The sequence below is a fragment of the Xiphophorus maculatus genome, chromosome 12 (genome assembly GCF_002775205.1).
Source record: "Xiphophorus maculatus strain JP 163 A chromosome 12, X_maculatus-5.0-male, whole genome shotgun sequence".
In the NCBI taxonomy this organism is placed as follows: domain Eukaryota; kingdom Metazoa; phylum Chordata; class Actinopteri; order Cyprinodontiformes; family Poeciliidae; genus Xiphophorus; species Xiphophorus maculatus.
The window spans coordinates 21,504,418-21,517,643 of NC_036454.1; the positions used below are offsets into that span (position 1 = coordinate 21,504,418).

General features: G+C 39.7%; 1 protein-coding gene across 4 annotated transcripts in view; it reads right to left on the bottom strand.

The window, feature by feature from the left end:
• Positions 1 to 13,226, bottom strand: part of mctp1 (multiple C2 and transmembrane domain containing 1) — a 155,031-nt gene that overhangs the window by 13,366 nt on the left and 128,439 nt on the right. For all 4 annotated transcript variants that reach the window (XM_023343778.1, XM_023343779.1, XM_023343781.1 and 1 more), the window contains 3 exons: positions 3,146 to 3,255; positions 2,600 to 2,709; positions 1,924 to 2,021 (listed from right to left, as the gene is read on the bottom strand). In XM_023343778.1, coding sequence (XP_023199546.1) covers positions 1,924 to 2,021; positions 2,600 to 2,709; positions 3,146 to 3,255 — 318 coding nt within the window. The remainder of the gene's footprint in view (positions 1 to 1,923; positions 2,022 to 2,599; positions 2,710 to 3,145; positions 3,256 to 13,226) is intronic.

A 13,226-nucleotide genomic window follows, 5' to 3' on the forward strand; every position in this document is an offset into this window, starting at 1 on the left:
CCCCTGTAAACTACAGAGCTGTGCAAGGGCAGAAAGAGGGAGTGAGTGCGGGGTGTGCAGGGGGCGCAAAGGATTATGACCCTGTAAAGATGAAAGATGTGGGCAATGAGCAATCAAAGAGGAAGTGTGTCAGTGCTGATGTGGCGGGGAACTGGTACTCAGAGGTACCAGGTCCTTCAGTCTGAGCCCCCGTCCGTGCGTATCACAGCAGGACATTAACAGCCACAGTCGACACCATCGGGCCTGGCTAAAGCCACTACGAGATGCAGCTTAATTGGTGTTTAAATTGCACTTTGTCTTGGGCTGCACAGTGAGGGATAGTTATTGCTCACACATTGAACCTAAGCAAGCATCTGATTCCTTCAGTCATAAAGTTAATCTGATCTCATGATAAATGTTGAAGGAAAACCCCAGGGTGCCATTTAGGCTGTTGATTTACACTCTGCTCCAATTACCAGCAAGGCTGAAAAACAGCAGCCAACTGTAATTGTGGTAGAGTATATGTATGGAGTCAGTCAACCTAGTTATATGCTGAACACTAAACTCACTTAACCTTGTTATCTTGCAGCACAGCTCCAGCCATGTAAAAGGAAATTAAATTAGCGTGGGAAGCTTTTAATGGAAAAACACTCAAAAAACAGCTTTACATTACTTTGATTAGATGGCTAAAACAAAGAGCCATGTGTTCTGAAAGAAGGGGGAAAAAAGTGCAACTATGCAAAGTGAGGCTGGCAGGAGAAACGAGACAGAAGATCATAAGAGTGGGAATGTTTTCACTTTTTGTTGTTGTACAACCACAACTTCAATCTTCTCTGTTGAAATTTTATGTGATAGACCAACACAAAGTTAGACATAATTAAGTGGACAGAGTTCTCATTTATTTATTTATTTTACAAAACTCTTGATAGATTGATGTGAAAATTGATTTGAACCCTTTCAGACCCTTCTCTATAAAATCAGGTCCACCCAACATAAACTAGAGCATAATTTTAAAGCGGAAGCAAGAAGATACGTATATGCTTTTTATCGGAGACTAACTAATTTCTAAGTCCTGCCACATGTTTGCAGTTGGATGTAGGTCTGGACTTTGATTGGACCATTCTAACACATGACTATGCTTTGATCTTACCTGTTGCATTGTAGCTCTGGCTGTCATTGTAAGGTGAACCTCCACCTTACGCTCAAATGTTTTGAAACCACTTACAGGTTTCCTACTGGATTGTCCTGTGTTGTATTCTTGCATCAGCTTTTCCTTCAAAATATGTTTGAGTATGAAACATATTTTGAGAAAAAGCCACTATAGATGGATAATTGGTTGGTATTACAAACTAAATTTGACTCCACTGGATCATCACTAGGAATGAACTGGAATGCATATGAAAGAAATTGAGTTTGACCATATGATTAGGCTGATTTTATTATTTCTGTGTATAATTTGGATCTATTTGTCTTGTAAAGTGCATTTCGATAACATTTACTGTGAACCATGTATATTACTAGATAAACTCAATGTTCTCTGAGGAATTTCTCATTTACTGTTTACTGTGATCAAGCCGTAGACAGACGGGTTACTATTTGCAACCTGACATTTGAAAGCAATTGGTTGTTTCGGTTGAATTTCATTTAGCGGTGGTGAGATTAATAGGAACTAAATTCAAACGCAGATTATGCTTTTCAAATTTGTTATTAGTAAAAACAACTTTAAAGACATTGTGTCCTTTTCTCTTTACTTCAAAATTATGAGCCACTTTATGCCGGTCTACCATGTTAAATCCCAACAATATTTAATTTTTGTGGTTGTAATATAACATTACAACTCTAGCACATGTGAAAAAGTTGCTGAAATAATTTCACAAGACAATGTAAATTGAAACTTGGACTTGGAACCAGCGGGTGTGACTTTGAAATGAGAAGTTGACCCACCATTTGCACATCTGAGGGCACTCTGGACAGGAAGTCCAGCAGCTCGTTGTTGTCAATGGTGTAAGGGTCCCGCAGTTTCTTTGTGAACTTGTTAACCCCTGTAGCAGGAAGAAAAGTAAACAGACAGACAGACAAATAATAAAATATACTATAAAATATTCAGCAACACAAAACTTTCAATTCTTCAGCACTTTTTCCCCCAAAAAATAAATGCATGAAAATAGGCAAACAAAAGATCTTTTCTATTTATTTACTTTTATATAGTACATCTGAAATGTTTATACACTCTTTTTTATATGTAAGGGTTAAATAGTCATTTCCAACATTAATTATTTCAAAACTGGGAAAGGCCCTCAGCCCCAGTTATCTACCGATATGTGCACAGGTGCATAAAAAGAGAGCAAGTTTGTGAATGTGAATGTATGTCTTAAGCAATCATTATGCCTGGAAAAGTGCTATATAACTACAGTCCATTTACCACAAATTTGTTTTTACTGCAGCTGCGCAGGATACAAGTAACATCATATATGGAAAAAAAGTTTATAAATACCACATCAAAGTACTTTCTTTTTCCACAAAAGTCAAAAATCAGAAAACCTTGGCATTTAAAGAAGGAAGTCAACACTTTTGAGTGCAGCTTAATTAAAGTTGATTCACATAACTAGCATTAGCTCACCCCAGGCCAGCACGATGAACCGTAGTGGAATGAAGTAGATTATGATTGTGGCCACAACGAGAGCTACAATCGCTAACCAGCTTAAGAAAGGCACAGTCCAGTTAAATGTGCTGTAAAAGAAGAATGAGAGGTTCAAATCAGGAAACATTGTAAAAGCTCATTTAACTGAGCATGCTGAGAAATGTCACTATCAGGAAACATACTAACAATTATAAAGATAAGTTACAGATCAGTCATTTGGCACTATATAAACAATATAAACTTTTGAGAGTCATAGTTTGTTTTCTGCCGGAAACCAAATTATTTCAGTTTACTATTTAAAAATGTAAGAAATAGTTAAATCAACAGTTCTGTGTCAGCATGCACATGAAGTTATGTGTATACATAAAGGTCATGCAGGTCTACATGTGATTCAGGAACTGAGTTAAAATAAGTTAGCCTGGCACGGGAAGGCAAAGGGGCCTGGCAATGTGGAAAAAAACCAGGACATGTGGAGCGAAGCAAAGGGAAGTGGGCCCGGTGCCGAGGAGCAGGCTTTCGACTCACTTCTTTATCCTCTCGCCGTAGGAGGCCACTTCATCCAGTGCATTCTGCACGCTGATGCACACGTCCTGAATGGCATAAAGCTTGTTCATGAAGCCCTTTCTCTCCGAGTCCTGCAAGAGGACAGATAGAGATGTAGGCAAGCAAAGAAGAAAGCCTGGATGAAGGAGGGGGGATATGCAGATGGACAGAATAGAGACAGGAGAGGAGGAAGAAGAGAGAGAAGACAGAGGCTGGGCACAAGCATCTCCCTGAGAACAATGCACTTTAAACAGCTTTGATTTGGAGTTGGGAGCCAAATCACCGGATATCCTGCCTGAAGTGACGGAGCGCTTTCATTCCAGGCCGTAATAGAGATATAAAGTTGGCAGAACAAATCAAAATGTTTCCCTCCTTACAAATACTCACAGGAAAAATTTGAATATGTGAATAAAGAGCCAGAATTAAACTGAAAGCCAAATGGATACATCAGTCTTTCGTCTCCCCCCTCTTTCTCTCTCTTTTTGGTCCTGCCAAGGCAGCCAGGACGACCAGGCAGAGTCCTCTTTTGTTCTGCTGGCTGGCACGCTGTGGTGATGTCACCAGCTGTGACATCATTATCATCCTTATTAACGCAGTCAACCATCATGAAAGGCTCCTCCTATTGTGAACTTTGAATATAGCTGGAGCAAGGAAAGGAAAACATCGTTTCATGTAAATCCTGCCCGTCAAACTGAAACAAAGTAAAGAATTGCAGAAGTCATGCAACAGTCAACAAGCCGCCTGCTGAGTGACAGGCAGGCGGGGACAGGACAGAGCTGGACACAATGAGGTGACCCAAAGCCAGTGGCTGAGGGAGGACATCAAGACACAGACTCCCTGATGCTGGATGTGTTTGGTGGGCATGCTGGGAAATCTAAATTTAACACAACTGCCTGTAAGGAAGGTTTAACATGTAATTTATAGGACATCTACATGGGATACAATGCACAAATTCCATGAAAAGGACTTCAGTATGCAGTATCATGCAGAAATCGTTATTCCCCTCGAGCCTTTTCACATTTTCTCAGGTTTCAACCACAAACCTCAATACGTCTTTTTGGGGATTTTATGTGACAGATCACAACAAGGGAGCACAAAACTGTCAAGTGGAAGAAAAATGATGCGTGGTTTTCATATTCTTTGACAAATATTAAATGTGTGGTATGATTATGCATTTAACCCATTCAAATTAGATAGCCCTAAAGTAAATTCAGTTGCCATAATAACATCCTGAGTTTGTAGTCACCCTAGTCTCACTATAATACAACTTCTCAGTTGAGACCTCAGAGATTTGATATAAGGCTAGGGACAAAGTTATAGTGAAGTTTAAATAGGTCAAGTTGTAAAGCAATCGCAAAATGGCAAACTTCTCAAAGCACGGATTAATCAACCCATAACAGAACAGAACAGAAAGAGCTAAAAAGTAAACCTATCATAGCAGACCTGAATGTAAAGGCTGGACAAGAGCATTAACTGGAGATGGGGCCAGGATGATGTAGCCATGGTAACACTGGAGGAGCTGAACCTGACACCGTCCATCATGCTTAACATGCCATCTCTGGTTAGCACAATGTGGTGACAGCATCATGCTGTTCAGGATACTTTCCTTCAGCAGGAACATTGAAGTTGTTGAGATTTGAGGGGAGGATGGGTGGAGATAATTACAGGACAATCATGGAAAAAGCTGCAAAACACTTAAGACTGTAATGGAGGTTCAGCTCCCACCAGGTAAAAAAACCACTTCTAAACATACAACCAGAGTTGGTTTAATTCAAGGCATGTTAAAGTGTTAGAATATTTCAGTTAAAAAAAAACAGAACAAAATCTAACTGGAAATACTTGAAAATTGCTGTTTCTCCATCTGATCTGGTTGAGCTTGAGCCACTTTTCTACGGAGAAATGGCTCAAGATTTCAGTCCACATGTCCAAAGGTGGTAGACCCATACTACAGACAACTTGCAACTGTAAATGCAGTGACATGTATAAAATATTGACTTAAGGGACTGCAAAGAAATGGATGACACTCTTTTCAGATTTTTTTTTTTGGACTAACCAAAGCTGGTAGAAACATACACCAAAACCTTTTCTCTGTAATTGTTACTGTGGGGAAATTGGTTACCCAAAGGGGACTGAAAGCAAATGCAAACACACTTTTCATATAACAAATTATAACTAAATTTTTTAAAATCAGGCATTATTAGCCTTCAACTTCATTACTTGTTTTGGTCTATCACACACAATTCCAATAAAATAAATTGAAGTTTATGTTTGTAAAGTGATAAATATAGATGTTCAAAGGAAATTTGTCCCTGCAAGGCACTGTGGGCATCCGTCCGTCCATCCATCCAGATTTGGACTCACTACCTGACCATTTAGCCCCTCCACTAAGTCTGTCCTGGGTTCCCCTTCAAGTGGAGGGCTTGATAAACCTCTAAAGTGAAAAAAGTAGGTCTAAGGTCACATTTGTTTTTATTAGAAAAAACAAAGCTGCTTTATTGAGGAAGATGGATTCAGTCTGGTAGATTAGAAAAGTAAAGCTATGAGTAATTCCTGTCTTTATACCCACAAAAGACAGCAAAGCAGTCAAAGTCATGAAACTTCAAGACCTCAGAGGCCTTCACCACATTTGGGTCTTTGAGTCCAGCCACCTTACCACAAGCCTCCCATTGAGACCCAATCTTCCTCCACCTCCCCCAAAAACCCAACTTCTTTCTTTTTTGCTCTGCATCCAGGATCAGATAATGTGAAAAATGAACCATGGAGCAGCCAGGGAGACCACATGGCCTCCCCAACAAAACCACACAAGACAAATAGATATAATTAGACAACCTCTCTGGGTTATTTTTCTTCGAAAAATATTTTACAAGACTCCGTTATATTTCCCCCTCCCGCTCTCCTCATTCTCTTGGTCCTTTCTTTCAGGTCCATCTGTTTTTCATTCTGCGCTCAAACAAATCTCAGGACGAAGTGTCTATTGTACTGGGTTTGGTTAGGTCGGGCCAAGTCGGGCTGGGTCAGGACACATTATTTTCGAGCCCCAACTTGGGAGAGAGTGTTTTAGGGCCATGGGAGTGGTGTGGGGGTGGAGACGATAGGTCAGAGGTCCTCGGCGTATAAACCATTGCCACATGCCCTTCGGACTGCGGTCTGAATCCTATTTCCTGTCTTCAAACACGGTTCGAAGAGGCGGGAGGTAGCAATAACACTGAGGGCCGTGGAGAACCTTGTTTTCCCAGCTTCCCTGCACACTGTGCACATATGGAGTCAGGCAACCTGTTCTTATAATGGAACCTAATATGCACACAAACACACACACACCCTACAGCTATGAGATAAGGTTGATCTGCACACCTGGTCGTGCTCTGTGACTAGAAATAGTACTACATCCCCAACACGCACTAATAAATTCTTCACTTTTGACAGTTAAGCCCTCTTCTTCCAAGCTTAAAAATAGTGCAATGTGATGATTCATAGAACGTGTACACAGACAGGACAGACGAAAGATAGTTTCAGTTTAGCTTGTCTTTATGAAAAAAAGAGGGAAAATGTCAAATGAAAACTCAAAACTGTTAGTTTTGTAAGCCTCATGTTCACACATCTTCAGCACAAGCATGTTGGATCTGCGTTCGGTGGTTTTGGAAAAGTATTTGTGTCCTGGTGTTAACCACAAGCTCACGTTATGATTTTCCAATTTTGACTGATTTCTGATCTCAGGAGGAACACCAATTTGTCTAGGCCTGTACTTCTAATGCTTAACTGAACCTTCATACTGTTTTTGAGGGATTTTGTTTGGAGAACAAAACACCTGATTGTCATATTTACTGTTTGTTGCCTTGTTGTGGTTCAGTTGGTTAAAAGGGAGTCATTCCTTTCCCCCGTTGCCACATGCTTACCCAGGAGCGAGGGACTGACAGCGCTACTGATTGTGCTTTTTCAGATGGATAACCTATTACTAATTATTATCATATGATCAACCAACTTTGACAGTACTGTATTACAGAGGTGCCCCCAATCCAATCCTTAAGAGTTACTATCCTGCAAATATTAGATGCATCCTGCTCTAACACACCTGAATCAAATGAATGGCTCGTTACCAGACGAATCACATGCTACTAAGCAAATTAAGCAATTTGATTCATGTGTGTTTGGAGCATGAATTTATTTAAAATCTGATAGAAATATGACTTTGAATTTCATTGTATTAGAATGCACTGTATTGATTCAACCTGAATGTGGAGTCATTTGAATTTCATATATGTTTATGTATGGTAAAAGCTTGTAAAAGGACTTAAGAAGATTGTTAATTTAGTGCGTTATAAGTAAACTGAACTTAATTGATGTTTTTAAAATTGCTTCAAATGCAGGCATTAGAGCTAGGAAAAAAAATGCTTGTTCTGATGGATAATGCTGCATGCATTAGATCAGTCTAATGGGGCAGACATAATCCGCTGCAGTGGCATCTGGATGTGTTGGGTAACAAAGACATGTCACACTAACTTTCAGCATTAATGTTCCAATTGTTTATGAGTAATTAATCAACTGTAAGGGATTAAAAAAAAAAGTGTTTTCATGCCTTTTGTATACAGGGCGTTCAAATTAGCTTTGCATGTAGAAAGTGTATGGACATTCAGAAATCTCTGCAACTACTGGCAACCCTGGAAAATATTTTAAAGTTGTTGTTTTGTTGTTGTCTTTTTTTCCACCAGTGAGATTTGGTGAATTTTTTTTTTTTCATCTTTCCTACAATCCCACTAACTGTGTGCTGTGGCAAGATAAACTTGGCTCCTCATCCAACCGTTTTATAATCCATTTCTAAGGGGCAAACAGGCTGTGATGTGAGCTCACGCTAAAGTCAGCAGAGCATCACGTTATTAGATAAAAACTGCATTAAGACAGTGTGTGAATGTGAACGAAAATGTGTTTATACAGGGAAGAAAGTCTTTGACATCAATTAACTCTCATCAGGCTGGTAGAAATATTCTGTGAGCTGATGTCCTTTTGTTGGGGGAGAGTTGCATGTTTTAATTGCACGCGTGGCATTTAGAGACAATAAATGCATCTTTTGCGGTTATGTCGAAAGTTTGCGTCATTGTTTGGATGCGTGGCGTGTGATGTGAAATCCCTGCCGAGCACTCCCTGGCAAAGCAGTTAGAAAGCTCATTAAAGCGATTCGGGTTGTTTGCTCGTGTTGGGGAGAAATTACCCTCAGTGATACCAAAGCGAGCCCAGGGACACACACTCTCACACACCTACAGAGAAACAGTCAATTCAAGCTAACCACATTGCACTTGATGGTAAATTGTGGTAAACAATGTGGTAAACTCCTTGAAACACTTGATGAAATATTTAACAAAAGAAAGATGCACAGTGCCCCAGAGTGCTTGAATCGGTTTTTTTCCCCCTTTGCAGAGAGATGCCCTCATGGCAAAGCACATTTGTATGTAAAAGTATGAAGTGAACAGTTGTAAACTTCGCAAAGACAGTTTGTTCCACGTTGACCCAAGGCCTAGAGCAAAACAAGAGAGAGGTCAGAGAGAACTCAGTCTAATAGTATAGACTCAAATATCTGTCCTAGATCCACTGGGGGGAAACAAGGGAGCCAGTTGAGGCCATTTTAACCTCCTGATCACACGCTTCCCCCTGCTGGGTTGTGCCATAAAAATGATAAACCCAACAGTTATAAAGTAGCGACATTCCACCCCATCACACCAGGAAATGAGTCTGAACCACAAGTGACTGCTGCTGACTGCTGCTGTGCTAAAATTGCACCTGTTTTTCTTTGTTTTGCATCGCTCAGTCTGGCAACACAGTAAAAATTGAAATGTCATATAAAATGTGACAGCATGCTAATATGTGGCTCCCAAAGGGCAGCTGAAAGCGCTGTTGTTGATTTTGTAACTGCAGAGAGAGTCAGTATTCCTCTCATTTCCACCCCAGGAGGAGGGAGGAGGAAAGAAAAACAATTGGAAAAGCAAGGAATACTACAGGGGTGACACAAATTAAATTTCCAAAATCTGTACAAGAACTCGAAACAAAACAAAATTAAACAGCGGATATCACTGCTGTACTGCAAATGTCATCTATACATACTTCTGTTCACTTACTGTACTTCTGCTTGAAAAAAGACATTTTGACATCCCAAAAACATACTTGTTCCACATGTAAGTAACATAGTGATGGTAACAACATATTATATTTAATTAGTGAAATTAGAAAAGACAAATACAACCCAGGATTGTTGATAATAAAGAATTGTTTAACAGAAGCTTTTTAACTTGCCTGTACTTTGCCACACAGCTGAGGTAAAAAATATAAAATAAAAAGTACTACTACAAAAAAAAATACACAATTGAACAAGGCTCCTAAACTCCAGTTGAACTCTCAGTAATGCAAGTAATTCAAATTTATCGGGACATAAAACAACATAACAAATATTATATTTAAGTCAGCGTCCCAAAAAATATGTTCTCCTCAAACACAGTTGTACATTGATTTTCCTGCTTTTCATTTTTGAGAAAGATTTTGTTAGATTTTTTTCCCCCTAATTGATCAATTACATGTTAACGTGTCACTTAAATGTTAAAAATTAAGATAAAGTCAAATAAAATAAAAAAAAAAATAGACCCTAGTTTTTGTAAGTCCATCTGTGCAGCTAGAAGTTGAGAATATAAAAGAGTCTTAACAGTTGAATATTTAATCTGAACAACATTTTAGGTATTTTTGGTAACAATCTACTCTGACACAAGAGAAACCAAGAAATAAAAAGCCCTCCCTCTCCTCTACCCAAAACTATTTAAAACAAATAATTTACTTTATTAAAAAAAAGTGCATCATTGCATTTTCCTTCCCTTTTTAGATTTTTAGGCAAAGTCTTACTTTTTATGAGTGAAATATTTGGCTGCAAATCAAATGCAGCATAGAGTGCTTTTTATTTTTATGGCAACCATTTAAATAGTTTGAATGGTTTCAGCAATAGTTTTTCACTGGCAAATATTCCAAGCATTGCAAACTTAGCAGAGAAGCGGGGAACCACAGATTTTATAACTTTGGAGTTTAATAATGGCTTTTAGAGGTATCATTAAAAAACAAAAAAGAAAAAACTCTGGAAATTGCCCTTAAAGAGCATCTCTCTTTTACCAGAAAATAACAACATGAACTCGGAGTCTGTGTCAAAAAACCTCTGATAAAACCAGGCGACTTGGCACCTTGCCAGTGCCACATGAAGGAAGCAGATGTTCCAAGTTTGTTTAATAGATAATTTATACCATACATCTATTTCCCTCCCTCTCTTTGTCAAAACACATATCCGTTTAACTGAAGCATTGGGATGCACAGCATGTCTTTTCACACACAGGAATGCCATAATCGCCCTATTTCTGCCCCTTGTGCTGCACCAAACACACAACTCCTGAAAACTAAATACATGACTATCGGGTTTAGATGCTTTTGTGTTCCTTTTCTGCGTTCATAGGACGAATAAAAACAAAACAACTATATACATGTGCTAAAGATTTCTTCCCATAAAGCCAAAGTCAAACTCTAGTTAAGACTGTCAGCTGAAGGTGGGCCAGACACACACAATGCTCCACAGTGCTAATTAGTCTCTTCACCCAGTCAGGTCCCACAGCGAGGATAAATATACACATATGTAAAAATAATAATAATAAAAAAAAAAGATGGAAAAGTCAATGATGACGCCAACTTATTTTCAGTTTGACCTCTGCTTCGTACTCATAACGCTAGAGAGAAGTTTCTAGCGTTATGAGTGCACGTGTCGTTAATGCGTCTGGTTGGCAGGAGGTTGCTCGCCACTGATCATCTTTACCCATCTCCCCGTGGAGCCTCTCATCACCTCCGCCACGCCAGCTCCTCTATCAGGCTCAAGGTCAGGCTCACACACACAAATGATCTCCTGATCACCCCTTACCGTACTACCCCTTCTGCTGCACACTAGCCGACCCACACCCACCCCACTCACCTCTGTTCCCTTGCTCCTGCACTCTCCTTCCCCCGTCCTTCCCAGGATCCAGCGTGGCAGGGTGTGATGAATGGGACATTATTACTCTTGTCCGCTGCTGGCCTGATTTTAGCTCATCCACTTCTGTCTCGTCAGACTGTCTGTGTCTCCATGTCTGGCCTTAAAACATATGTTACTGCCCGACCTACCTCGAATCTATTTCAGTCATTTCCACAGTGAGAGTCGATGCGACCTTTAGAAGGTTCAGAAAAGGTGCTTGCAAAAATATTTTTCACCACAAACGAAGCATATTTATCTTTTAAGGAATTAAATGGGGTTAAGTAAAATGTGATTTATCTCTTCACTCTCCAAAGACGACAAACTTTGGCATACCTTTTATTGGACATGCACCCACTGAGACACGAAGGCAGTAGAGGCAGATGTGAAAATCCACAGTCTTAAAACTTTGTTTTAGAAAGAAAAAAAAAACAATAAGAATGAGAGTGCACAGCCACAAAGTGAGGGGATCACTTCTTCAAAAAGTAAATAAAATATGCATCCTCTCTGTGCTCATTACAGATTTATGACTCTTGTTAAAAGAAAAGGTGGCGGCTGCCTTCTTGCATGTCTGACTTTCAAAAATCAGACGACACTGCTGTCAAGTGTTGTGCTCCACATTCTGTCCAATGAGAGACCGGGAGGGCTGAGTGTGTGCCATCTTCAGCATCCTGTGCAGCGACAGGCGCGTAGAGACTTACTTTCGGGTGGATGGGAGCACGGCAAAAAAACTCCTCACCTACCGTACGGGGAGCGTACCGTGCAATCCTTTGATGCATACTTCATCAATGGAAAAGTTCAGCTGGTTCAGCCACTTTTCTGCGTGTGTGATTAAGAACGGCAACACTTGGGGGAGTAGACGTTCTTGCGTCAGGCATAATGAGCTTTGGGATTTGCAGCGATGATACGAAGTAGTTTTGCTGCTCATAAAACAACTTTAACACAAGAAAAAGCACCCACAACCTTGTTGAAGTCCCCCCACCAACACACACACACACACACACACACACACACACACACACACACACACACACACACACACACACACACACACACACACACACACACACACACACACACAAGTATAGCACCTTGCAAAAGTATTCATAATGCTTGGACTCGTATTAGCTTTGTCACTTTGTTTGAGATTTTAAATCACAGACTAGCACATGGTTTAATTTTGAAGTGAAAACAAAATAGCTATGTGTTTTTTTTTTAAAAAGTTTTGTATGAAGACAATCTTAAAAACATGAAAAAAGTAAATTCAGCTCTTTTTGCTGTGGTAAAGTATTACTAAATTAAATCTAAAGCAACCAGCTGCCTTCAAACAAAATTAAAATATGTGCAGTTTTCCACAAGTAATGTAGGAGGCACAGCAAACATGTGAAAGAAGTGCATCGGACAGATGAAAACAAATTGGTTTGTTTGACTGACATGCAAAATTTTATGTTGGGAAACTAACACTGAACAAATATTCCTCATGGTGAAACAACCTGGCGGTGGCAGAATTATAATGTGGGGAAAAATTTTAGATGCGACAAACCTTAGACAAAGGTGAAGACATTTCAGCAGGATAATGACCCTACACATATAGCCACAGATAAACTAAATGCTTCAGATCAAAGCATATCATGTGCTTGAACGTTTCAGTCAAAGTCTAGAACTAAGTCCAAATGAGAAATCGAAGCCAGCGCTTAAAATTTATGTGCAAAGTCGGTTCCAATCTGTCTGAGCTTGAGTTATTTGGGGTAGAAGAATGGGCAGAAGCCCATGTGCAAAGCTTTTAGAGACATAACCCAAAAGACGTCTAGACTGTGATGTAATTTCAGCAAAGGGAAGACAGTTTCACTGCAAGTAAATGAAAGTTTTTGCAAACTTGGTCTGATGTTGCAAGAGCAGCTTCTTCTGTGTTTGCAGTGCTACCTACAATGCTTGTGGCAAACTGCACCTGGATTTATTATGACTCCCGTTCAACAAGCCAGCTACTTGAATAGATTTTATTTAGGGGCATCAGTATACTTCTTTGATTCTTATTTATAAAAACAAAAA